Raw genomic sequence first — 24,644 nt, 5'->3', positions numbered from 1 at the left:
TATATGTATAACAATGTGTTCGGTCGAAAATATTAAAAAAGTTATTTCTTCTTTTTTTAATTAAATGCACTTGAGAGTCCATTGGAAGTCAACAGGCATGATGATTTAAACAGTTATTTGTCTATGCATTTGTAGGTGGCGAATGCTAAAGAGCATTGCGCGACAAATTGAGTAATTTACTTGGATTTCAAAAATGTTTTATTTGTGGTAATTGAATTTGTATTACACTGTAGCATATTTGTATAATTTATTCTGTTTTTAGGTAATACACTGATTGGTATAGCAAATTGTATATTGGAATGCTTTTCAATTATAGTTAACAATTATCTCTTGTCAACCAAGCTGATTTATTTGCTCACGTAGTTTGGCCAACGACAGTTATCTAAGGATGGATACCTATATAAAACCGTTATTGTGGGCTCGGAACGATGACATCTAAGAATGTTTGGCATGAGGAACGTTCCATTGCTGCTGCTGGTGTTAATGCAGTTGCTCCACGCTTGCTCTGCACTGGATAATGGACTGGCTTTAACGTAAGTCGCATTTGATTTGGATTTGGACGTAGATTTAAGTGTCTAATCTATTGCAGGCCACCCATGGGTTGGATGTCTTGGCAGCGCTTTCGATGCATCACCGATTGTGATACGTATCCAGATGAGTGCATAAGGTAAACTATCAATCAATGAATTTGAGTACTTTCATAAGAAGCTCTCCTCATTTCCTTACAGCGAGCAATTATTCAGACGCAGTGCCGATCTACTTGTGTCGGAAGGCTATGCTGATGTGGGCTATGAATATGTTATCATAGACGATTGTTGGCTGGAGTGGAATCGAGATAACATGACAAACAAGCTTGTACCAGATCGGAAACGTTTTCCCAGAGGCCTCAACGTTCTGGCTGATCATGTATGCTAAAGCATCCCAACTGTAGCCTTGTCTAACTAGTCTCACTATAATTGTAGATACACGACAAAGGACTCAAGTTTGGGCTGTATCAGGACTTTGGCACAAAGACCTGTGCTGGCTACCCAGGTGTGATCGACCACATGGCACTCGATGCCGAAACCTTTGCTAAGTGGGATGTGGACTATGTGAAGCTGGATGGCTGCAATGCCAATCTTAGCGACATGGAAACGGGCTATCCAGAATTCGGACGACTGCTGAATGAAACGGGCAGACCGATGGTCTATTCGTGCAGCTGGTAAACACTATATTTTGTTGGTATATGGGCATTTATCTAGAAAAGTATCCTTTTTGTAGCGTGGAAACTATTTGGCTTTTTGTAATCATCTTGCAAATTAACCAATTATATTTAGCACCTTAATCGGTGCGTCTTCAAGCTACAAAAAGTAGACTTTTCTGGTGAAATACCCATAGACATTTCGGATATTAATCAAGTTAAAGTTCAGGCCTGCCTATCAATCGGAACAGCCTCACTTTGAGTCATTGAAGCGCCATTGCAATCTCTGGCGAAACTGGGCTGATGTCCAGGATTCATTTCAGTCTGTTATGGCTATAACGGATTACTTTGCCAAAAATCAGGATAGCATGCAGCCACACGCCGGACCAGGGCATTGGAACGATCCAGATATGTTGATTTTAGGCAACTATGGCCTTAGCTATGATCAGAGCAAACTGCAAATGGCCATTTGGGCTGTGCTGGCGGCGCCTTTAATAATGTCCAATGACTTGGCCAAGGTGCGACCAGAAATTAAGGAGATATTACAGAATCGGTTGGTAGAGTTATATATCATATAAATCACTATAGTTTAGCCATATATATTCCAATACAGTGATGTGATTGCTGTTAATCAAGATCCTTTGGGCATACAGGGTAAACGATTGCTTATAAAGAAAAAAATTGAGGTAACTCTATGATTTATTGATTTATGTATTTGTGATTTATGTACTCTCATTCTCTTCTGCAGGTCTGGAGTCGACCAATCGAACCTAAAATCAATGGAGAATACTCTTATGCTATAGCATTTGTTAGTCGCCGCGTGGACGGATCTCCTTTTTCCATAACATTTACGCTTAAGGAGGTAAAGATTTGAAATTTGAAATTTTGAAAATGGCCTACGCTTATATACTGCATATTATACTACACTATACATATATGATTATTATTATTATTTTGTTATAATATATTTTATTTTAATCCGATCTAGCTTTCGCTATTCAATGATAATGGCTACATCGTTCAGGTAAATCTTGCTGTATATTAAATGCTTTAAGTTTTATTCATTTGCTCTTCTTGCTTTCAGGATTTGTTTGAAAGGAACAACAAAATGGGCGTCTTTCGTAAGGATACTAAATTCAAAACACGCGTTATACCTAATGGTATTTATATGAGTCTTTATTTATTCTATATATACAGTGAGCACAGCTTGAAGTATATCCTGTTTTGCAAGGATGTGTTTTCTGTTATATTAATCGCTTAAAAGAAACCAATTTATTATTCTCTTATACAATCTTCTGAAAGCTTTTTGTAAAACCATTTACAAATCGCTTATATAATTCCGTTATTGTTACTCTCATTCCATTTCTTATACAAGTCATCTTTGCCACTTATATATGTAAATCTGCCTATCAATCGAATTGAATTCTAATTTGTTTTGTTTGTTTTTTTTTTTTATATTTTTTGAATTAATTTTAGGCGTCAGCTTCTATAAATTTACAGCGCTGTGAGGAGATACGAAGCAGCTGAGCTCCAGATCACGAGCAGTTATTTCCACATGTCCACATATACATATGTATAATAATAAAAAACGGTTTAAAATGTATTTTCATTTATTTGCTTTTATATTTGCATTCGAAATTTTTTGCAAATCGCTCATAAACATCTTTAATGTAACAGGAAACCGTAAACAAAGTACTGCCAGGCTGTTATGTTTGTAGGCAGTTGGAATGCGTTTCCCATTGCGTTCAATAAAAATCCCACTGAATATTTCCCAACTTATCGATAACAATGTGGCTGTGTATACATGTTTTACGTTTTGGTATTTTTAATAATAAGCTCAGCTGGAATTAACAATAACAAATCTCAATCGTTAATTAAACCGCCCGCGCAAATCTGGACACAGAAAACTAAATTGAAATACTCTATTGTATGTAAGCATTTCACAATAAGCGACTAGATAAATTGCCATGCTACGTCTAATTGGATTTTATTTTGATTTGTCAGTTTGTTCTCCTTTATCTGGAAGTGTCTGATAAATACCATTTGGGTCAAGAATATTTAGACAGTTGTTTTTTCCTTTTTAATTAAAAGCACTTGAGAGTCCATTGGAAGCCGGCAGCCATTTTGGTTTAAACAGTTATTTTTCTATGTGTTTTTGTATGTGGCGAACGCAAAAGTACATTGCGCGACAAAATTGAGTAATTGGTTTTGTTTATTAAACTTGGGCTTAATGGATGCATTAATTTTGGTAATTGATTATTTATTACAGTGTAGCATACACGTATAATTTATTCTGCTGTGTGGTAAGGACTGGTAAGTGTAGCTAAGTCTTGTTGGCTTGTGTAACAGCCAGGGGCTAAGAGTAGATAACCTGTAACGCTTGAGCGCCTGAACTTGCAGCTGATGATAAGGAGACTTTCCAGTCCCAACATCAACACTGCTCACGGCTGTGTCTCCCTGCTGTGCGTACTAGTCGAGTACGCAGTTCAAGCTGTGTACTCGAATGCTCTTCAATTACTACAGTTAACAATTATCGCTTGTCAGCCAAGTTTGTTTCTTTGCTCAAGCAGTTTGGCAAACAACAGTTATCTACAGATAGACAGCTATAAAACCGTTACTGCGGGGTGGACAGCACGCATTGCCTGCATTACTCTAGTTAAAGTATGTTTGGCATGAGGAACGTTCCATTGCTGCTGCTGCTGTTGATGCAGTTGCTCCGCGCTGGCTCTGCATTGGATAATGGACTGGCTTTAACGTAAGTCGCATTTGATTTGGATTTGGACGTAGATTTAAGTGTCTAATCCATTGCAGGCCACCCATGGGTTGGATGTCTTGGCAGCGCTTTCGATGCATCACCGATTGTGATACGTATCCAGATGAGTGCATAAGGTAAACTATTAATCAATGAATTTGAGTGCTTTCATAAGAAGCTCTCCTCATTTCCTTACAGCGAGCAATTGTTCAGACGCAGTGCCGATCTACTTGTGTCGGAAGGCTATGCTGATGTGGGCTATGAATATGTTATCATAGACGATTGCTGGCTGGAGTGGAATCGGGATAACATGACAAACAAGCTTGTACCAGATCGGAAACGTTTTCCCAGAGGCCTCAACGTTCTGGCTGATCATGTATGCTAAAGCAATCCAGCTGTAGCCTTGTCCAACTAGTCTCACAATAATTGTAGATACACAATAAAGGACTCAAGTTTGGACTGTATCAGGACTTTGGCACAAAGACCTGTGCTGGGTACCCAGGTGTGATCGACCACATGGCACTCGATGCCGAAACCTTTGCTAAGTGGGATGTGGACTATGTGAAGCTGGATGGCTGCAATGCGAATGTTAGCGACATGGCAGCAGGCTATCCAGAATTCGGACGACTGCTGAATGAAACAGGCAGACCCATGGTCTATTCGTGCAGCTGGTATATAATATGATATATGTGTATAATTTTGATTATTAATTGAGCTTATGTGCAGGCCTGCCTATCAATCGGAATTTGGTGAACAGCCTCACTTTGAGTCGTTGAAGCGCCATTGCAATCTCTGGCGAAACTGGGATGACATCGACGATTCATTTGAGTCAGTTATGGAAATCGTTGACTACTTTGCCAAAAATCAGGATAGCATGCAGCCACACGCCGGCCCAGGGCATTGGAACGATCCAGATATGTTGATTTTAGGCAACTATGGCCTTAGCTATGATCAGAGCAAAGTGCAAATGGCCATTTGGGCTGTGCTGGCGGCGCCTTTAATAATGTCCAATGACTTGGCCAAGGTGCGACCAGAAATTAAGGAGATATTACAGAATCGGTTGGTCGACTTATATATCACATACATCATTATAAATCTATCTGTATATATATATATTATCATGTAGTGATGTGATTGCTGTCAATCAGGATCCTTTGGGCATACAGGGTAAACGATTGCTTATGAAGCAAAATATTGAGGTAACTATGATTTATTTATTCATATACTTGTGATAACTCAAGTATATAATTTCATTCTGTTCTGCAGGTCTGGCGTCGACCAATCGAACCTAAAATCAATGGAGAATACTCTTATGCTATAGCATTTGTTAGTCGCCGCGTGGACGGATCTCCTTTTCCCATATCATTTACGTTTAAGGAGGTAATGACGTGAAGTTTAATGACCTATGTTTATATATTCCATATTGTTCTATCTCTAGCTCTCGCTATTCAATGATAATATTGGCTACATCGTGCAGGTAAATCTTGCTGCATTTTAAATGCTTTAAGTTTTATTTATTTGCTCCTCTTGCTTTCAGGATTTGTTTGATAAGAATAACAATTTGGGCGTCTTTCGTAACGAGAGTCAATTCAAAACACGCGTTATTCCTAACGGTATTTATTTGAATGTTTATTTATACTCTATATACAGTGAAAACAGAATGAAGTAGATTGTATAGCGTTTTTTGTGAAAGAACAGACTCTGTGAATTGTATTGTCTCTTATAAACTTGTATTGTTTAACGCTCTCTCTTATACTGTACGTTTTTCCCACAAGTCTGCTATATAAATCTTCTATTATACAACCTTTACAAACAAGTCGTATAAGAGTGTATATTCTGATTTAGTGTCACTTGTATTTAAAAATCTGCAGTTTCTTTTCAAAACTCTTATACGACTTTCTTTCCGCTTAAACAATTCCTTCTTCTATTTGTTAATCAAAGATAATTCTAATTGGTTTCTAATTAATTGTAGGCGTCAACTTCTACAAATTTACGGCGCTTTGAGGAGCTATGCAGGGTCTAACCTGCAGATCAGGATCAGCTATATCCACATATCCTTCCGAAACAAATATAATTCCTTTACAATTCAATTTTAAAGATGAGTAAAAACAAATGTATTGTATTGAATTTGTTGTTTATTTGCACTTTACAAATTCTTCAGAATATGCTTTTGTCTATGCATAAAATTTGTATAAATACGATTTGAAATGTATTTAATTTCTTTAGTGTACATTTTGTGTGTTTGTTTTAAGCATTTTGATGCAAATCGATATAAAGATAATAGAATAGAAGTTCGAGCATGATATAAATAAGAGCGGACTTTGTGAAAATATTATAAGCCAGGCCATAAAATTAATATTAATGAATATTTCATTAGATAGATACGACCGTATTCACCAATAGAGAAATAAGTAGCTAAATATTAATGAAAGAAATCCAAATGTACAACCGATTTATATAGATGTATATAGTTTGTATATAGCAGCTAGAATTAAACAGTAGTTGAGGATTATTGTCAAGTTAGGCTTCAGTTGCTGCTGCTGCTGCTCCTGCTCCTTTGGCTAATGCACTCCATTGGTTAGATTGTTGATGGGCGTGCGCTCATAGCTGCGCCGATGCAGTGCATCCACATCCTTAAGGTAGTAGGTGCCCGGGAATAGAGCACTGATGCTGCCCGTTGGCGTGTAAGGCGCTGCGTGATTATTCTTCTCCCTCACCTCCATCAGCTCGGAGAACTTTTCCGGAGCCACCTTCTCTCTGGAGTTCAGCAGCGGTAATACGTAATCCAGCTGCGAGACAAACTTCTCGAACGTGGCCGCATCTTCAGTTACTTTAATGGAGTACATCGAGGCAGCCAGGCCGGAGCCATAGGAGAAGACGCCAATGCGCTTGCCCACCAACTGAGCCGCCGGCTCGCTGATCAGCAGCGAGACCAGACCTGAGTAGACGCTCGGCGTGTACATGTTGCCCACCTGGTTGGCCAGCAGCAAGGACTTCTTGGTCTTTGCGGCGAACAGCTCCGCCGATTGAGTGAGGAACGCCTTCTCCACATCCCGGTCGAAGTAGCTGCCTTCCAGTGTGGCGTCGTTGAAGCGTTCCAGACCGGGAAACTTTTGGGCGCGCTCTGCCTCGGTGCTGAGCAAAAAGTCATTGAAACACAGACGACCCACAGACTTCTGTACCAATTTACAGAAAGGCGTGTGGAAGATCATCGCATCGAAGGTTTGCAGACCCAGTGGCTGCTGCTGAGGGTGCTGCTTCTCGAACTTCTTGCGATAGAGTCGATAGCAAGTGTCCAGGGCCGAGAGGTAACACTGTATGGAAAGTTTGCCATCGACTGTCGGGTACTCGGAGCTCAGGTCGGGCTTGTAGAAGTCATAGGCATGCTCCATATGGGTGGCGCGGAGGCCACGCTCGATGATCAGTGGCGCATTTGGTCCCACTAGCATGGCGATGGCGCCGGCGCCGCCTGTGGGTCGGGCTGCGCCCTTGGCATAGACGGCAATGTCAGCGCATACGGCAAGCGCGTAGCGTCCATCCCAGCTGGACGATTCGATCCAATTTAAGGCATTAAAGAGTGCTGCAGTGCCGCCGTAGCAAGCATTTGTGGTATCGATACCTTCGATATCGGTGTTGCCGCTCGTGGCAAATAGCTGCATTAGCACCGACTTCACCGATTTCGATTTGTCGACTATTGTTTCGGTGCCCACTTCCAGCCTTCCAATGTCCGTGTGCTTGATACGATGGCGTTCCAGTAGGCGCGTGACAACCGTTAAGCACAGTGAGTTGACATCCTCGCGATCCGAACAGAAACCCATCTTCGCTTGGCCCAGACCGATTGTGTACTTGCCAGCGGAGGCGCCATCGAACTGTTCCAATTCCGTTTGGTCCACATATTGCGAGGGGAAGAGCACTTCAATGGCTCGTATTCCAACATTTTCAGGCCAATTGCTTGACATGGCTTATTTAATTTTCTAATTGGTCGTTTGCTGCTGGAAGGGAATCCTTTGTAGTCCTGAGCGCTGTAATGAGACAGATCCAAGTTAGGTGTTATACTTGTACATTTTGCTGTAAATGCCACGCTGTGCCCATCACAACTTTCACCTCTTGATATTCTGCGCAATCACAAAATCAGAAATCGTCTTTAAGTTATGCATATTGCTTGTAATACCTGAAAAAATTGCTTGGGTTGGGGTAAAATGCGTAAAATCAACAACAACCGTCACCGCACATGAGCGCCACCTGTTGCACGCTCGACCTGCTCTGGCCGTGTGCGGCAAAAGCAAGAGCAAACAGCAACGCAACGAAACGCAGCGCAGCGACGTTGACTGCGGCGTTGCTGCGACCATGGAGCCCATTGGTTCCGATTTCGTTTTCGCTGCGTTGAGCTTTTCAGACACGCAAACGTGTGAGTGCGAGTGAGAGAGGGCGAGGGTAAAGACGAGCATCATTAAAAAAAAAATAAAATAAAATAAAAAACAACAACATCAGAAGCACTAAAATTCACGGCGAAGAAACTTTCTCCAAGCAGTCAAACCTTATTTTAAAGAGAACTCAGCCAACAGCAAGAGCGGCAGAGCCAGAGACAGCAGCAGAAGCAGATGCAGCAACAACAAATAAACTAAACTAGCCCAACCCTAACATTAATATTATGTTAAAATGTGTTGAGTTCATATTAATTGTAGACGACGTAGATTAGAGAAGTTTATTGTCTTCAACGAACGATATCACTAAATTTGGGAGTATTTTATTGCAGAGATATTTGATGTATTATATAAATTAGTTAGGTTTCTAATTAAAGCGAAAAAAATTGAATATATATGAGAGTTTTTAATATCCTTTAAAGTTAGCAATACTTTCTAGGGTGGAATAAAAAAGTATTATATATGATTCCTTTTACATATACTGGTATGTACATAAATATATTGTATTATATCTGATATATATTTGTAGAATCATTCCTCATATATAAAAACTAACAAAGAAGCAATTTAAAAACCGGATTGATATAAAAACACCAATCTAATTTAGGTTGGTAAATATTGTAATAATAAAAAGTAAATAAAATAATACATACAAATTAAGAATATACATATGTATATTTATATTTATGTATATACAAAAATTCCTGCTAAATATTAGTTAGCACCCGAAAAGTCTGGATTATATGTGCTAAAATAACACCAAAATTCAAATGTTCATATTCTCTTGTCTCCTGTTTCTCCTTTTTTTTTGGGACTGGGTCAAGTTGTATTTACTGACTGATTGGGAATCAATGTGGGTCGCTCTCTAACGGTTAATATTGTATAATGAGCACCGAATTGTGTCAAATTTACCGTTACTGTTAGCACCTGCCACAAATATTCGAAAACTGAAATAGTTTTGATTTTTTCTCTTTCGTCTGTTTTCACTTTTAACGTTTTATTTTCTTGCCGAAATTTTGTTGTTTACGTGCGCGACGCGTTGCACACTCGAGCGAATCTCTTTGTAGACTGAACAGCGCCAAGAAGAGCAGAAACAGCGACAGCAGCAGCAGCGACTGATCGTTGGAAATACGTTAACGTCGACAGTGGCAGCGACGTTGGCAGCAAACAAATGCACAGAGCGAAAAGCGGAGAATAAGCTCTGTAAGCCAATGCCATCTGCTTCGCTCTCTGATGCGTAATGCCGAACTAGCTGAATACCCTGGAATAGCCAATATATTGCATGGTTACTAAGAGTAATTGGACTACGAACTGAGTTGAGATAAGATCAAAGGCGGTGTCGGAACAATTGGCAAGGCTATAGTCCGTCGGCGATAAACCACAACTTGATGAAAGCTGTTGACTGTTGGTTAATGGATAAAGGCATATGGTACGACAATTGTTGTATGTACGTTCCATTTCAATTAAGTGCCGGTGTTAGAGTTCAATGTTATGGAAATGCAATGCAAACGTTGTGCTGTTTACGCAATGAGGATGAGCCGCATACAATTGGCTTGGTTTATTTTTAGCAACCGCCACTGGAGATGAGTGTAAACAGTCTAATTGGAAAGTGCTACTCACTGGAAGGGGAATGGAATTTGGGAATTGTTGCGCATCCGTTTGTGTACACAAATCATTCGCTTGCTTTTTTCATTCTACCGAAAGGCTTGAGTCATCGTTAACTTTTTTGTTTTTGCACCTTTGTGGCTACGGGCTAAAGGTTTTGCACTTACTAAGGCTAAGGTATGTACTTATGTATGTACATAGAGGAAGCACGTGTGCCTTTTGTTATGTGAAATGTAATAGTATTATGAAACAAATGAAATGAATTTGAAATGTCACAAAAGATGCCAAACAAACTGAAACCGAAATTAGCTTCTGAATATAAATATAACAAAGATTGCCATTGATTGCCTTAGCTTATATTTAAACTTACTATTGTTTAATAACAAACACCCACACAGTCTCTTTTTATTTTTTTCTAAATTGTTAAGGCTTTCAATTGTCAGAAATTCTGTTCGGAATTCATAACTGAGATATACAAAATGTCCCTTAGCTGCGTACACTAGATATTTAATATTCACATTCACTTACAAATTTTGGTATGCTAGTGCCAACTTAATTGTGCCAAATAATAGGATTAACTAAACTAAACTTTTAATAATTAGGCACGTAGTTTATGGGCGCCTACATAGAGACCGACAAAGGCAGTGTGTACACAGGAACTGTCGCAGTGAACAGCTGTTTCGTAGACAGTGTGTGCACCCTAGCTTCAACCGATATATGCACACATATCGTCATCGCCACTTATCACGTGAATCTTATGCGAAATTGTGAATTATCATTTTTGTGTTGAGTTTCTACCAGAGTCTTGTGCTCCGTTTCGTACGTACATTGTGGGAAGTGCGGTTGTGTTGCTTGATTTTTATTAAAAACAATTTCAGCGCACAATAAAAACTGTGTGTTTAATAATCAACAACGACTTCGACGTGTATTAGTGCCGCTTTAAATGTAAGTGTAACTCAATTTAGTGCGTGTGCAAAGCGACAACGCAGCAAACTGCGCGCATGAAAAAAAGTTGTAACAGGTCTGCTGACCTGTTATCAAATGTTGCACAGTGTAATGGGAGTATAGCAAGCTCTGGAAGTGCCCAATATTCGATTTTCAGCTAAGGCAAAATCAAATATGATTGTGTATATGTGCGCAAATAAAATGACCCTGAAAAACTGTAGCTTTCCTCCATGCCCTCGGATGCATCATGCGTGTGCCATTATAATGAACTGGCGGGCTTTGGCATTCGTTGTATGATATAAAATATGTTAGCAAATTATTCGTTGTTTTGGTTATTTGGGCAGTAAAACCCGTGAGAAAATGAAAATATCGATCGAATAGCTGTCATGTGACTGTCACGAACAGCTGACTGTGCGGCAAACCCACCACCGCTGTACGTATGTGTTTGTATCGAGCTGTGGTGAATTGTTGCCACTGTGCTTTATCGTTCTCACTCTCTTCAAAATGCTCGCTCTGTTGCTGAATGCTGGCCTCTTCTTTGGCTTGCTCTCTCTCTCACTCTCTGCGTAAACAAAATATCAAGCTGTTCAATTTACAAAAACATTTCAACATGGTACAATTAATTAAATTTATGAATTCTTCCGTGTTTCCTTTCACACTGCTGTCTGGCCACACATGCATAAGCTTTTTATGTTTGTTTGGACAAGGACTACACTAAATAGTAATATTGCGTGCCGCAAGGACCTTGACGCAGCTGACCAGATATAAACTTGAAACGAAAAGTCAAACACGCTTCTGCGTTTTTTTTTTTTTTTTTTGCCCAGGCCATAAAACACAAATGTCAGCAGCTGACCAATAACACAAATAATTAAAAAAAAAAACAGCTGCTAGGTTAACACACTTTAAAGGCTTAACAGCAGGCTTCTCTTTTACTCTCTCTCGCTCCATCTCTGTTTTTCTCCGGCTGACAGCTTACATTATTATTAATTAATTTGCCCGCTCGCCCGCTGCCTTTGTACATATACACACAGCGCGTATATATGTATGTCCATATATATATGTATATATGTGTGTATGTGTCCGCCATTAACATCATCACTGTTGTTCTAGTCGGTATTTTTGTTTTCGTCATCGGCGAACGCTGCAATTTCCTGTGTGTCGCGTCCTTTGTAGCTGAACGCTTCTCTCCGCAGACCGAATCGCCTTTTTATCTCCTCCCTCCCATCCACTACATTAGTGCCAGCCGTTGCCCAGTCTGACTGGCGACATGTTCGCCATGCTCTTTGCTCTTCGCTCTTTTATGTCAACATCATTTACGCCTGTTTACAGTTGGAGTTTATAACTGGCAAACAGTGTTGCCAATTTATGTAGTTGCCTTTGCCTTTTTAAGTTCGTTTTTATATAATTAGCTGTGGGAACACTGCGAAATAAATGAAAATAATCTAAAAGCTAACTATTGTTTAAGGCAATTTGCATTTGTATTAATTCGCCTGAATGCGTCACGCTTGACCCGCGGCAAACATGGAATTGAATACATGTATGTATATACATAGTATGTACGTATGCATGTACATATGTATATGTGTATGTACATACATATACGTGTATATTTGGTTATGTTCATGGTGGCATAACTGCCTCCTTCCGGGCGGCTCAGCTTAGTGATTTGTACGAAAGCAATTTAGATTTTGGTGCTAAAAATAGACACGGCTTTGTTGTAGTTGTTTCTTCCACTTCCAGCGGTTGCCAGGCTCTCATTTGTTTCCTGGTTGAGGACAATGCACTGCCTTGAATTTTGTCCTTGTTGTTATTAATATTGTTGTTGTTGTTGTTGTTGTTAACGTTGGGGTTGATGATAAGCATGGTTAGTTATCGCAGGGCGGCAGCAGTCATTATTGGGGATGGTCAGCGCTCGATTTTGTTGTCATTTTGTTTATTTTCGCATACCCTGTAACAGTTTCTGATGGCTCTAACTGACTATCAGTCTATATTATATTTGAAAATATATTTTTTCAATGTTCGTTGTAGAACGATCTTCTATTCCACTTTCATATTTTTCAATGATACTTACCTAAAATATAATTTGTCTTGTTTTTTCTTTGTTTTTCTATTAGTTATTTCCATTCCTTTAACTCTAATTTTATAATCCCTTTCTCACTCTCTCTATCACTCACTCTTCCATCCCTCTCTCTTCCTCTTCGAATTCCTTGACCTATGTTTCTTTTAGGTCTTATATCAGCTCATTTCTTACTCTCTTTTCTTCTTGTTGTTAACGTCTTTCTTTGAGATTCTCATAATTTCAGCTAATTTCAATGAATAGTACAGGGTATTATTTGATGTTTGTTTTTCACATAGTTGCAAACATATGTCTATAGATCTTGGTTTTTGTTGTTTGGTGCTCTTTGAAGGCCATGATAAAGTTATGTAATAATAGTGACTACTACTAAAATGAAATTGACCAAAGTTAGATTTGTATCTCTTGCGATGATTACTCATACGTAAACTGACCTTACTGCGGACAACAACACCAACAACAACAAAGAGAGCAACAACAAAGAGAACAACGACACTTACCAAATTGAAGAAGGCGGCTTGCGTGTCGCCGCTTCGTCATCGATTCCTTCATGGCTGCGCCTTTGCGGCACCAACACAAAATTTCGGTGGCAAGCATTATTCCATATGGCAGTCAAACATCAGAGCGGCAACGGCAACGGCAGCGTCAGCGTCAGCAGCAGCAACTGCGGCGCCAACGGCGACTTTAGCTGCGACGTTCAGCTCCAGCTCCAGTGCCATTTCTAGCGTTCATTTCGCATTGAACCTTCGCCGAGTGCGCACGAATTTTTCCCATAATTTCTCGTCCGCTAGGCCATGCACGTCGCACCGCGTGGCCCGCATTTATACAAATATCCGCCAGATATTTAAGTTTTGCTTTATCAGATTAACTGATTAAAGAGATAAAAAGAGAAACTATGCCTAGAAAGTTGCAGCGCATACGGGTTGAGCAGTTCTTGACTATTTTGTTGAAGCGTAAACAGTGTTAGAATCGTAAGTTGTAGACAACAATAATGCTGTGAATGCTCGCTAAAGTGAACGGTGTTAGCTTAAGAAATACAATGAAATGTGGATTGATTATGTTGTTCTAAAAGAAATATAAAAATTATATAGAATTAGGTTCTCTTTACTATACATATGTATAAAATAAGTATGGTATTTCTAACAAGTAAAGTCACATGTAAAATGTATTTAATTTTTTTTTTTATAAGCAAAAACATAAAACATTTTTTTTTAGAATAATTTTATTATTTTCTTTTTATTTATTTATTAAATATTTAATTTTTACATGTAATATGCTTCACATGCAAGCAGAATAACAACATTTATATAAATCGACTGAAACGAGAATTTACTGTATTAAATGTGCACAGATTGCGTATACGCAGCGTTTTCCATAATTATATAATTAAACTTGCAAATCATTTGAATAACATTTAAAACTACATATAAATTCAGATTCATTATCTGTGTAAAAATCGAGTCTGTATTCATGCACTAGAGCATTCACTGTATCCAATGCGCACATATTGCGTATACGCCATGTTGACGAGTCGATATACAGGACACAAGTCAGCCTGGCGCCAACTGTCTGCGCTTTGTTGTCTAGCAGGCGATACCATCCCCAAAAAAAAATGGAAGAAAAAAAGGAGCTCTGTAATATACACGCGCACAACATGCAGTCACACACACACACTCACACACACACAGATATATTGTATATAGCCTGGCAATGAATTGCATATTGCGGGTCGATCGCATCTAAATGTTAGGCTGACCCACGCTTTCGAGGTCAATAATTAAAATTTAATGCGTGTTTAACCAGTGTTTGTTTGACTTTTATAAGGCCATATATAATATGTAGCTATATATAAATTATACATATCCATACATATGTACATCGAATCGATAGCAAATCAAATTACATAATGGAATTTATTTATGAACACGTTTTGTGTGTGCACAGGAATTTTTAAGGAAGTGTGAATGCATTATACAAGCCAAATCAAATCGAATATATTAGTGTTATTTATATATATAATCTATAATGTATATTTTATATTTTCAGCTATTTAACGATGTCCGAATATTGGATTATCTCAGCGCCTGGCGACAAGACGTGCCAGCAAACCTTCGACACGATGAACAACTTAACCAGCAAGCAACATAATCTATGCAATAACTACAAGTTCCATATACCCGACTTGAAGGTGAGTAGAACTGGGTAGTATACACTGTAATTTGACAGATATACATGCATACTCTTCTTTTAGGTGGGCACACTGGATCAGTTGGTTGGCCTGTCCGATGATCTGGGCAAGTTGGATACGTACGTGGAGCAAATCACGCGCAAGGTGGCCCTGTACCTGGGCGAGGTGCTGGAGGATCAGCGCGATAAGCTGCATGAGAATTTGCTGGCCAACAACAGTAAGTGCTAGCTGTAATATTGATCATATATTTACATACATATCTAGAAATTTATATTAGCTTAGCTTAGATTTAGTTAACAGTTTAGCTGAAACAACTCTCTATATATATTGTTTATTTGATTTAGTTAAGATGTTTTTCTAGCTAATTTTTTTGTGAAACGGAATGCTCAGATATATCAAGAAATATCTAGTCGTATTATTGTCTCTTCTATTACTAACAACAACAACAACTACGTTTAAAGCCCGTTTTATACATTAAGTACACATACCTCCTTTTTATATATACATCCATATATATATATATAGCCTGTTCGACTTGAGTATCAGCCAACATTTTGCTAAATACAAAAAGGATACGAGAGTATTATCAATATATATATGCATATATACATACATATATGTATATGTGTATGTATATATGTCTATATATATCTGTCTTCTGACAATTTGACTAACAGAGCCTCAGCAAATCCAATTTTATATATATCGATACTCGTTTTTTCAGCCAAAAAAATTGATTTTATAACTAAACGATTTTTAGCTGAAATTTAAAGTTTTTTTTATTTCTTTTATATATTTTTTCTATTTCTTAATTTCTTAAATATACTTTTTTATTATTATTTTTTATTTTATTGTATTTTATTTATTTTAATTTTTATTTGTTCTGAGTTTATTTTTATTATGTTAAAACTCATGCGCACAAATCATCCAAAAAAAAAAAAAAAAAAAAAAGAAATTTTAAAAGTGTTTTTATATATATTTAGTAAACAACAATGGAACTAAAGTTGAAACATGATAAACTAAAATAATATATAAAGTCAAAAGAATTTTTCGTTGTTTGTTATACTCGTTCACGTCGTGAAAAGTGAGTATATTTGGATTTTTTTTGTGCAATGTCCGATTGTGCGTCTACATGAAATTTGTTATACATATGTATACTCCATACCGCATATATAGACATATCTGGTAAAGTCACTGAGAATTGGGTTAGAAAAACATTACAATTACATTTTTATACTAGAGCAGAGGTTAATATATCTACACCTATCTTATGCTATATGATTGATATGTATACGACTCTTGGGCAAATCGGAAAAAATTCCATCTCCTATAGTTTTACAGTTAGGCAAAGTAAGGTTTACAATCAAATTTCTAATGATGTTCTCTAAGAAATAGAATTGGAAAAAAACTTCACAAAATATCTATTTTTATATATTCTGACTGAATTTTAGACAATTGAAGCAACGTGGACGAGTATTATGCAGTCGGTTGCGCCCGACTGCAACGTTCTGTTCCTGTTTTGTGTTGCGTTTGTTGTACATTTGCCCCTCTCAAATAACTATACCAAAAATCCACATGCACTTCACATACAAATCTATCTAAATCTATCTGGAATATATATATACATATAGTTAACAATAAAGACATAGACACACACACACACCCCGATACATACACTTGCACACACACACTCAACTTGCAAAAAGGTCGCCAAGAAAAGAGGTGTTATACTACATAAACGAAGCGCTAAAACTCCCTCTCTCTCGCTGAGCTGTTTATCGAAAAAATAAAAAAATACACTTTGTATATTTTACAAAAATTACTTAAATATTGTTGTAAATTCATTTTATTGGTTTTATAAAATATTTTACAATTTTTCATTTAAAAAAATTAGTTGAATTCAGATTAGCTTTAAAATCATCATAAAAGGAAATAAAGTTCTTTAACTTTGCAAAATGTAAAAATATAAAAAAATTTTAGAAAATTTTAATAGAAAATCTAAAAAAAGTAAAATTTTGTAAACATCATGATACATATAAATATATTTTTGTTATTAAAAATATATATCTCTTAAAGAAACGCGCGAATTTTCTTTTTTATTTTTGAGTTTTTCTCTTTCCAAATTTTTATTTACATTTTTACCTTTGATTTGCTTTGATTTACTTAATTTAGGTGCGTGCGTCTTACATACCGAAATGTGAATTGACTAAACTGTTATACCGTATAACAATTAGTACTGTGCTACTTTATGTGTGTGTGAGTGTGTGTGTTTGCGTCTATTTTCATTTGCATTAATTGTTTTTCTGTGCGCTTGTCTCCATCATTTCTAATTTTAATAATTATGAACTGTAAATTTGATATAACAATGAAAAATCTCATCTCTCACTGTCTCTTTATCTCTAAATATATATATATGTATGTGTGTGTGTCCTTGTGTAAGTGTTTTGCCATTCACATGTCCAACTCGCTTTTTATCAGGCATTCACATTGAAAACAAATTTGTACAAAAATAATATAACGCTTTTACACTGTGCAACAAAATTTGATTTAATTTGGTTACAAATTTAAGCGCCAAGCAAAGAAAATCTGAAAAGTCAAGAAAAATGAGAGAAAGCATTTGCCATAAATATTTCTCTTTCCACTGTTGTTCATGAAATTATGTGCATCTATATATATATATATATTTTTTTTTTTATTTATTTTCGATTTATATATTGGTTAACTATCCACAAATATGAGTTTGTATATGTATATTATATGTATGCAAACTATATACATTATAAATATATATCCCAAAATTATTTTAATTTTTCAATTCTTCATTTCTTTTCTTAATTTATTTCGTATATATATTATATATAATATATATACATTTTACTTTTTTGTTTTACTTTGTTATTTTTTTGGCTTTTGTTTCATAAGAAAAACAAACAAAAAATGGAATCGATTATTTGGGTATATAGGGTATAAATCGTTATTTTGTTCGACTCTACATATGATATAGGCCTATTTGAGAGACAACCTCGATTTGTATGCTATACATAGCTTTTAAGTTCATGTTCCAAAAATGTTTATTGTTTTTACGAATTTTGTCCAAAACGAAACCGAAAAAAAACAATCCCAAAAAAAAAAAAAAACAACACCTGAAATATACTGCAACTGCAACTGCAACTCGCTCGTTCCTGTTACCTGCTGAAGGTCCTGGCCCACCTGACGAGAGCATGCCGTGTCGACATCACCAGCGTCTGAAGCATCTGAGCCTGCGCCATCACCGTAAACACCAGCACACGCACCACCAGAACAATCCGCTACACCACCATAACAACCACCACAATCATCATCATCAGTATCTGCCGCAGCTGCCCGCGGATCTCAAGGGTAAATCCAACAGCAACAAATCGACAACAACAACAACAACTACTACTACTACTACTACCACTACCAATACCAATACCAATATGCATGCAGCGCACGCCTCCGCCTCCGCCTCTGCCAACGCCCCAGCCACAGCCTCTGCCTATGCGTCCGCCTCCGCCACGACATCAGCCAGAGCCAGCTGCTCGGCGTGCCAGGTGAGCGGCGCCAGCGGCGGCAGCCTGAACAATTTGTCCCTAACCCACGATGAGTCGGAGCGTGATTTTGATTTTGTGATACCGCCATCGGGCTGTGCCTGCGACGAATGCTACGGGCTGCTCAGCAACAGCAGCAGCGTCTTTGCCCCGCCCAGTGCCAGCGCCACGGCGAGCACACTGATGGCCGACGATTGCTATACCCAGACAGCTTCCTCGATGCTAAATGCCACGCGCTGTGCGATCAACACTGTGACGGCCATAGCAACGGGCAACAGCACTCCGGGCAGTGCGACGGCCGTAACGGCAGCAACTGTTGCTGATGCCAAGGCCAGTTCGGCATCAACAATCTGCTCCTCGGCTTATTTCTCAACGTCGGCGCCAACGGGCAGCAGTTCGGTGCAAAGCATGTCGCGCTCTAATAGCAAAAAGCTAAATAACAACACTTGCAGCATAAACAATAACAAGCTGAGCTTTCGTAGCAGCAGCAGTCAATTTCAAATGCCAGCGCAGCAACAACAGCAGCAGCAGCAGCAGCAGCAACAACATCATCAGCAGCAGCAACAGCAACAACAACAATCGCCATTGCAATCGCCAACAGAAAAGTCGATATGCGATACGGATACGGAGGATGCGGATGATTTGGATGATCCAAAGAGTCCGAATAGCGCCTCCTCATTATCCGAAACATTCGACTGGTGGTTCAATAAGCCGAAGCGTAACTCTAAGAAGTGCAGGTATCCTTTTTATCAACAATTATCTGTAGAACAGTTGCCAAAAAAAAGCACAAAAAAAGAAACTGAAAAAATCTTTGCCCAAACTCCACGCAGTCATTAAAACCCCAACAGAGCTACAGTCATGCCACACAAATACACTGAACGAAAAGAATACACTGTAAAAAAAATGAACAAAAGACAAACTGTGCACCTGCTTTTGCTTGCGCGCTCTCTTTCTCGCTCTCTCTCTCTTGCTCTCTCTCTTAGTCTCTCTCATGCATAAATGTTTGATTTCATTAAGCAAAAAGTTTCGAAACAAATAAATTGCAATAATAATATATTTCTTTTTTTAAATCAATCACCCACTCATCAAACCACCCACCCACCACTCACTCACACACCAACACACACGCACTGTTATACACAGCACACAGACATCCACACAGCCACCGATACAGACACAGCCACCGACACAGCCACAGCCACAAACCCAATGCAAATTCAAACCAATTACATTTTGGCATCAGACATCGCCCACACCGCGCTCTAGTTATCGCTCTTTCTTCAATTCTCTTGCCGATCAAATTTATAGCAAACGTTCTACAACGTCTCAATTAAATATAAACAATGGATTTAATTTAACTACAACACATAGATCGTCACCAGTGAGTAGTTGTTGTGGCAGTAGTAGCCAGGGTCGTTCCAGTCCAGACACGGATCATGCAGCTGAGCCGCCCGAATTTCCACTCAGTCCAGGTTAGCATACCTGGCCATGTCAAATGGCCCTTGGACGTTGCCTCTGTCTTTATCGTTTCTCTTCCTTTGCCTACTTCGTTTGTTGTTGTTTCCTTTTTCGTTTGGTTTTACATTTATTTTCCTTTCTTTTGAGGAACCACTTGATGTTACCTTCTCCTCCTTGCCACCTATGTATACCACTTATAAATATATGATATTATAAATATATGATATATCAACTGATCCACACATGTCTAGCGCTCGCTTGAATTATGATTGTGCAATTGGTTAACTGTTATACGGCATAAGTGTTATACAAGCGCGCGTATCAGTTATGACAGAAAGTCCAATGTCTTTACTCTCTCTCTCTCTCTTTCTGTCTATCTCTTTCTCTTTATTTTGTTTATACATTATTATATATATATATATAAATACACGAAATATATTTAAGGATTTGTAACAGTGTAAAAGCGAATATGTTGTTTTTTCAGTGTACTGCTCACCAAAAAATGTTGTTCTGCTGCGCAATTCATAGCCACGATTAACGCCGATTTCCATTAAGCTCTATATTAACACCAACACACACTTATACACACACACAGATGTACACATACAGAGAGAATTTTTGTGAAATTGTAATTATATTTATTTATTTATTTTTATTATTAAAATTTGTTTTTAAGTTGCTTTTAAGTGTCTAAAGCTTTAGCTTATATAATTTACCTACACTAGACAAACAAAACAAGCTAAAAAAAACATCATACAAAAAAACATTTTGTGCCGTTACGAAAGGTATTTTGTTATTCCTTCTAATTATAATAATACCCATTTATAGTTTATAGTTATTTTCCCAGTTAGCAACTACCTTGTAGTCACACCCCACCCCACCTCTAGTAATCGTAGTGCATTTAATTCTTTACTCGTTTTTGTTATTTGCATTTATTGTTGATTTCACGTAATTAACGATAATTAAGTGTTAATTAATCCTAGTGAGGAGTTGTTAGATTTAGGTTTTGTCAGTTAGAATTACTAAATTTAGGTAGCCAAATCAGCTATATGATTAACACTGATTAGGTTAAACGAAACCTTTTTCAGGAAACTAATTGATAAATATATTATATTTTGATGAGAGTATGATGTGTGACATATTACATAAGTATATATACTCTAAATTATGTTATTTAGACTGCTCCAATAATAGCCTATATCGATATATTATTCCTAAGAAATCAGTGACTATTTCATAGACACTCTTAGCAGCTCGTTATCTCCTGATTCGACTGCTGAGTCTATTTTTCAACAGATCAATATCCTGTACATACTTAGCTTATATAACAGATCAGTAACTCAACCCGCTCAACTTTGCTTATATTATTAGCAAAGTTTCCAACCGAAGACCGTAGACATTTGGTTGTGTGTCTTGGCTATCACGCATTCAAGCGTTATACCAGTTCGAAGCAGTTCGAACAGCAAGCCTAGCTTGCAATAGCTGTTATATAAGGTGTTATAAATTAACTTGATTTATTTTGCTGCATGTTTAAGCAAACTGTTAATTGCACGTTTTATATTTTGCGTTCGTATAGAAATAGCTAATTAACAGACTGTCAAACTAAGTGTTGTAAAAATGTTTATAAATTTGGTTGCCTTTTTGTATATATCTATGTATGTACGTGTGTGTGTATCTGTATGTATGTATGTATGTGTGTGTCTTTGATTTGTGATTATAGACTTGTAAACTTGATCTAATCTAAATATACTAAGTGCAATATTTATTATTTAATTTAATTTTTGTTTGTTAAATACTAACTCAATTAGTTTTTGTACAAAAGGAAAATTTTGTGAAACTCAAGTTTATTTTTTCAATATTACAGCAATACATAATATTTTATTTATTTTTGAAATTTATTTATTTTATTTTTCTTGTAATAGTTCTTTGCCAGTAAAATAATAAATGAAATGAAACATTTTATCAATTCGCAATACTAATCCATCTTATTTTGAAATCTAGCCGAACTACCGCAGTATTTAACGCGTTTCCAATGGGATATGGCCAAATATCCGATCAAGCAATCGCTTCGCAATATAGCCGATATCATATCGAAACAAATTGGTCAAATCGATGCCGACTTAAAAACCAAATCGCAGGCCTACAACAATCTGAAAGGCAACCTGCAGAATCTGGAAAAGAAGAAAACGTATGTCGTTAATTATTATGAAAGTGACTCGACTCACGCATACCCTAACCACAATTTGTACATTGTTATATATACAGTGGCAGTTTGCTGACACGCAACCTGGCGGATTTGGTCAAGAAGGAGCACTTCATACTGGATTCGGAGTACCTGACCACGCTGCTGGTCATTGTGCCAAAGTAAGTTTGGAAGGGGTTTACTCCCATCTCTCCATAACGCTCTGTATAACGCTGTTATGTCATCTGTGCTATTTCAGGGCCATGGCTAATGATTGGTTGGCCAATTATGAGAAGATTACGGACATGATTGTGCCGCGCTCATCGCAGCTCATCAAGGAGGATCCCGACTACAGCCTCTTCAATGTGACGCTCTTCAAGAAGGTCACCGAGGAGTTCAAGCTTCATGCTCGTGAACGTAAATTTATTGTGCGTGATTTCGTTTACAACGAGGAGGAGCTGGCAGCGGGCAAGAACGAGATGACCAAGCTAATGACCGATAAGAAGAAGCAGTTTGTATGTGGAGTCAAACTAGACACTCTATTAAATATGATTAACTATTGTATATACTCCCAATAGGGTCCTCTGGTGCGCTGGCTGAAGGTGAACTTCAGCGAGGCTTTCTGCGCCTTGATACACGTCAAAGCGCTGCGCGTTTTCGTGGAATCTGTGCTGAGGTATACATTGAATTTTACAGAGGGCTGTTCAATATATTGAAACTACTTGTCCTACAAGCTTGAAGTGATACGATAGAGATAATATGCCGCCGGAAACTCATTGAAAATTAAACAAAATATTCTCAACTCTTTTTCTCCAAAAGCTGTGACAAATTTGTTGTAAATTATATTTCATACATCATAAGTAAATTATCATATATCAGTCATCCTGTAACCTATACCACATTATCATTATATAGTATTATAATCAGCTTTACCTTCTTTATAGGTACGGCCTGCCTGTTAATTTCCAGGCCATATTGATTGAGCCCAACAAGAAGAGCGTCAAGCGCTTGCGTGATGTGCTCAATCAGCTGTATGGCCACTTGGATGGTGCATCCGCTGGCGGAAATGTGAGCAGTGCTGATGTGAGTCGTTCAAAATGAATAATTTATGTAAATATTAAAAGTCTCATTTCTCAAACAGAATGTGGATATACCCGGCTTGGGCTTTGGCCAATCTGAATACTATCCGTATGTGTTCTACAAGGTGAACATCGATATGGTTGAGCAAACCAAGCTTTAAGAAGGCAACGCACGTGCCTCTACTTCGCACACACCCACATAACCCCGCACGCCCATACACAGCCACACAGCAATAAATATATAAATACAAATGAAGATCAACAATTTACTGAATATGCAAATTGTATTCACAGCAACAGCTAACACATACACACACAAAAAGAGAAAACGCTGTCTGCTTCCCAAAACAAATCAAGAACAATTCTAATCTGCTCATAACTAAAAAAAAAAAAAAAAAAAAAACAATAAGTGCATATAGTTAAAGATAAAAGGAACAACAACAATAGTAAACCACGCAAACAATTAATAGTTATCTATAAATTAATTTAGTCATTGTTATATAATTATTGTTGTTATTTATGTTACGCGTTCGCTGAATTCCGTTTCCCAAGTTCAACTTATTTTCAACAAAGAAAATCCAAAAAAAAAAAAAACTTTTAAATAATGTTAATCGCGCGTAAGAGAAGCAAAACAAAATTTCCAAAAGTTGTTTGCCTCCGCCCCTCACAAAACTAAAACTGTATAAAAAAAAGTTTCTAATTTGTATTTACAATACTTGCTTCAGTTTTAAACAGTATTTTTTTGTTTGTTACACTTTCTTTCTTTTGTTTGTTTTGTTTTGGCCTTGTTTTGTTAATGCAAAAATATGTAAACTATAACTGAATGATATATTTTATAGTGAACACCCACACACACATACAAATGATGAAACTTAACACACATTGTCACTAAAATCAAGCCGAAAGTTTAATTTTGTTTATAGTAGATACAACATTATTAATAATACAAATAAATATTTGATTTACAAATGTTTCTTCTTCATTCACAAAGATGTGTTTAAACAATTTACCTTGTTTTTTTTTTTCTTTTTCTTTTTAATATCTGTAACTAACAATTAATTGCAAGTCCGACTAAAACCCAACAATTTAAACTAATATTTGATTAATAAGTGTAAAAGGAGTCGCAAAACAAAAGATGCAATGAAATTTCCGCCGGAAAACAAACTATATAAAACCTAAACAAAAGTA

At 37.4% G+C, this 24,644-nt stretch overlaps 4 protein-coding genes across 16 annotated transcripts; 3 read left to right on the top strand and 1 right to left on the bottom strand.

The window, feature by feature from the left end:
• The first annotated feature begins 425 nt into the window (after nucleotides 1-425).
• On the top strand, nucleotides 426-2,783 carry LOC6578507 (alpha-N-acetylgalactosaminidase). The gene is made up of 10 exons (XM_002004381.3): nucleotides 426-533; nucleotides 590-667; nucleotides 729-906; nucleotides 963-1,201; nucleotides 1,410-1,733; nucleotides 1,794-1,866; nucleotides 1,929-2,042; nucleotides 2,169-2,204; nucleotides 2,265-2,340; nucleotides 2,657-2,783. Exons 1-10 carry the CDS (start codon nucleotides 442-444, stop codon nucleotides 2,686-2,688), a joined length of 1,242 nt encoding a protein of 413 aa, XP_002004417.1. The 5' UTR covers nucleotides 426-441; the 3' UTR covers nucleotides 2,689-2,783.
• A 249-nt stretch (nucleotides 2,784-3,032) lies between these two features.
• Nucleotides 3,033-6,162, top strand: LOC6578506 (alpha-N-acetylgalactosaminidase). Of its 7 annotated transcripts, none has more exons than XM_032730045.2 (12): nucleotides 3,033-3,378; nucleotides 3,450-3,493; nucleotides 3,751-3,935; nucleotides 3,992-4,069; nucleotides 4,131-4,308; nucleotides 4,365-4,603; nucleotides 4,659-4,991; nucleotides 5,059-5,131; nucleotides 5,199-5,312; nucleotides 5,371-5,409; nucleotides 5,470-5,545; nucleotides 5,905-6,162. In XM_032730045.2, exons 3-12 carry the CDS (start codon nucleotides 3,844-3,846, stop codon nucleotides 5,934-5,936), a joined length of 1,254 nt encoding a protein of 417 aa, XP_032585936.1. In that variant the 5' UTR covers nucleotides 3,033-3,378; nucleotides 3,450-3,493; nucleotides 3,751-3,843; the 3' UTR covers nucleotides 5,937-6,162. The 7 variants fall into 7 exon arrangements, with proteins under 7 accessions (XP_032585936.1, XP_043866930.1, XP_043866929.1 ...); XM_044010995.1 differs by having other exon boundaries at nucleotides 3,725-3,935; XM_044010997.1 differs by having other exon boundaries at nucleotides 3,044-3,107.
• LOC6578505 (hydroxymethylglutaryl-CoA synthase 1) lies at nucleotides 6,050-10,627 on the bottom strand. Of its 4 annotated transcripts, none has more exons than XM_015163191.3 (2): nucleotides 10,490-10,627; nucleotides 6,050-7,954 (listed from the first exon to the last, which is right to left on the bottom strand). In XM_015163191.3, the coding sequence occupies exon 2, from the start codon at nucleotides 7,889-7,891 to the stop codon at nucleotides 6,494-6,496; it is 1,398 nt and encodes a 465-aa protein (XP_015018677.1). In that variant the 5' UTR covers nucleotides 7,892-7,954; nucleotides 10,490-10,627; the 3' UTR covers nucleotides 6,050-6,493. The 4 variants fall into 4 exon arrangements, with proteins under 4 accessions (XP_015018677.1, XP_015018676.1, XP_015018678.1 ...); XM_015163190.3 differs by lacking the exon at nucleotides 10,490-10,627 and adding an exon at nucleotides 10,332-10,407; XM_015163192.3 differs by lacking the exon at nucleotides 10,490-10,627 and adding an exon at nucleotides 9,977-10,232.
• A 104-nt stretch (nucleotides 10,628-10,731) lies between these two features.
• Nucleotides 10,732-24,425, top strand: LOC6578504 (V-type proton ATPase subunit C). 4 transcript variants are annotated; one of them, XM_044010991.1, is made up of 12 exons: nucleotides 10,732-10,906; nucleotides 15,027-15,168; nucleotides 15,232-15,385; nucleotides 18,367-18,551; nucleotides 18,651-19,474; nucleotides 19,881-20,209; nucleotides 22,197-22,383; nucleotides 22,461-22,559; nucleotides 22,637-22,892; nucleotides 22,956-23,053; nucleotides 23,322-23,460; nucleotides 23,519-24,425. In XM_044010991.1, exons 2-12 carry the CDS (start codon nucleotides 15,037-15,039, stop codon nucleotides 23,615-23,617), a joined length of 2,502 nt encoding a protein of 833 aa, XP_043866926.1. In that variant the 5' UTR covers nucleotides 10,732-10,906; nucleotides 15,027-15,036; the 3' UTR covers nucleotides 23,618-24,425. The 4 variants fall into 4 exon arrangements, with proteins under 4 accessions (XP_043866926.1, XP_043866924.1, XP_032585937.1 ...); XM_044010989.1 differs by lacking the exons at nucleotides 18,651-19,474; nucleotides 19,881-20,209 and having other exon boundaries at nucleotides 10,733-10,906; nucleotides 18,367-18,546; XM_044010990.1 differs by lacking the exons at nucleotides 10,732-10,906; nucleotides 18,651-19,474; nucleotides 19,881-20,209 and adding an exon at nucleotides 13,736-13,951 and having other exon boundaries at nucleotides 18,367-18,546.
• Nucleotides 24,426-24,644: the final 219 nt, after the last annotated feature.

This window comes from Drosophila mojavensis, unplaced genomic scaffold (assembly GCF_018153725.1).
Source record: "Drosophila mojavensis isolate 15081-1352.22 unplaced genomic scaffold, ASM1815372v1 contig_80, whole genome shotgun sequence".
NCBI lineage: Eukaryota > Metazoa > Arthropoda > Insecta > Diptera > Drosophilidae > Drosophila > Drosophila mojavensis.
Note: the sequence above shows the minus strand (reverse complement) of the source record. Positions and strands in the feature narration are given on the sequence as shown.

Coding starts and splice junctions, on each gene's coding strand:
- LOC6578507 (XM_002004381.3), top strand. CDS start 442: ATGTTTGGCATGAGGAACGTTCCATTGCTGCTGCTGGTGTTAATGCAG. Junction 2,205..2,264: donor ATAATGGCTACATCGTTCAG/GTAAATCTTGCT, acceptor TCTTGCTTTCAG/GATTTGTTTGAAAGGAACAA. Junction 2,341..2,656: donor AACACGCGTTATACCTAATG/GTATTTATATGA, acceptor AATTAATTTTAG/GCGTCAGCTTCTATAAATTT.
- LOC6578506 (XM_032730045.2), top strand. CDS start 3,844: ATGTTTGGCATGAGGAACGTTCCATTGCTGCTGCTGCTGTTGATGCAG. Junction 4,070..4,130: donor TATCCAGATGAGTGCATAAG/GTAAACTATTAA, acceptor ATTTCCTTACAG/CGAGCAATTGTTCAGACGCA. Junction 5,132..5,198: donor TTATGAAGCAAAATATTGAG/GTAACTATGATT, acceptor TCTGTTCTGCAG/GTCTGGCGTCGACCAATCGA.
- LOC6578505 (XM_015163191.3), bottom strand. CDS start 7,891: ATGTCAAGCAATTGGCCTGAAAATGTTGGAATACGAGCCATTGAAGTG.
- LOC6578504 (XM_044010991.1), top strand. CDS start 15,037: ATGTCCGAATATTGGATTATCTCAGCGCCTGGCGACAAGACGTGCCAG. Junction 18,552..18,650: donor CCGCGGATCTCAAGGGTAAA/TCCAACAGCAAC, acceptor CACGCCTCCGCC/TCCGCCTCTGCCAACGCCCC. Junction 22,560..22,636: donor CTGCTGGTCATTGTGCCAAA/GTAAGTTTGGAA, acceptor GTGCTATTTCAG/GGCCATGGCTAATGATTGGT.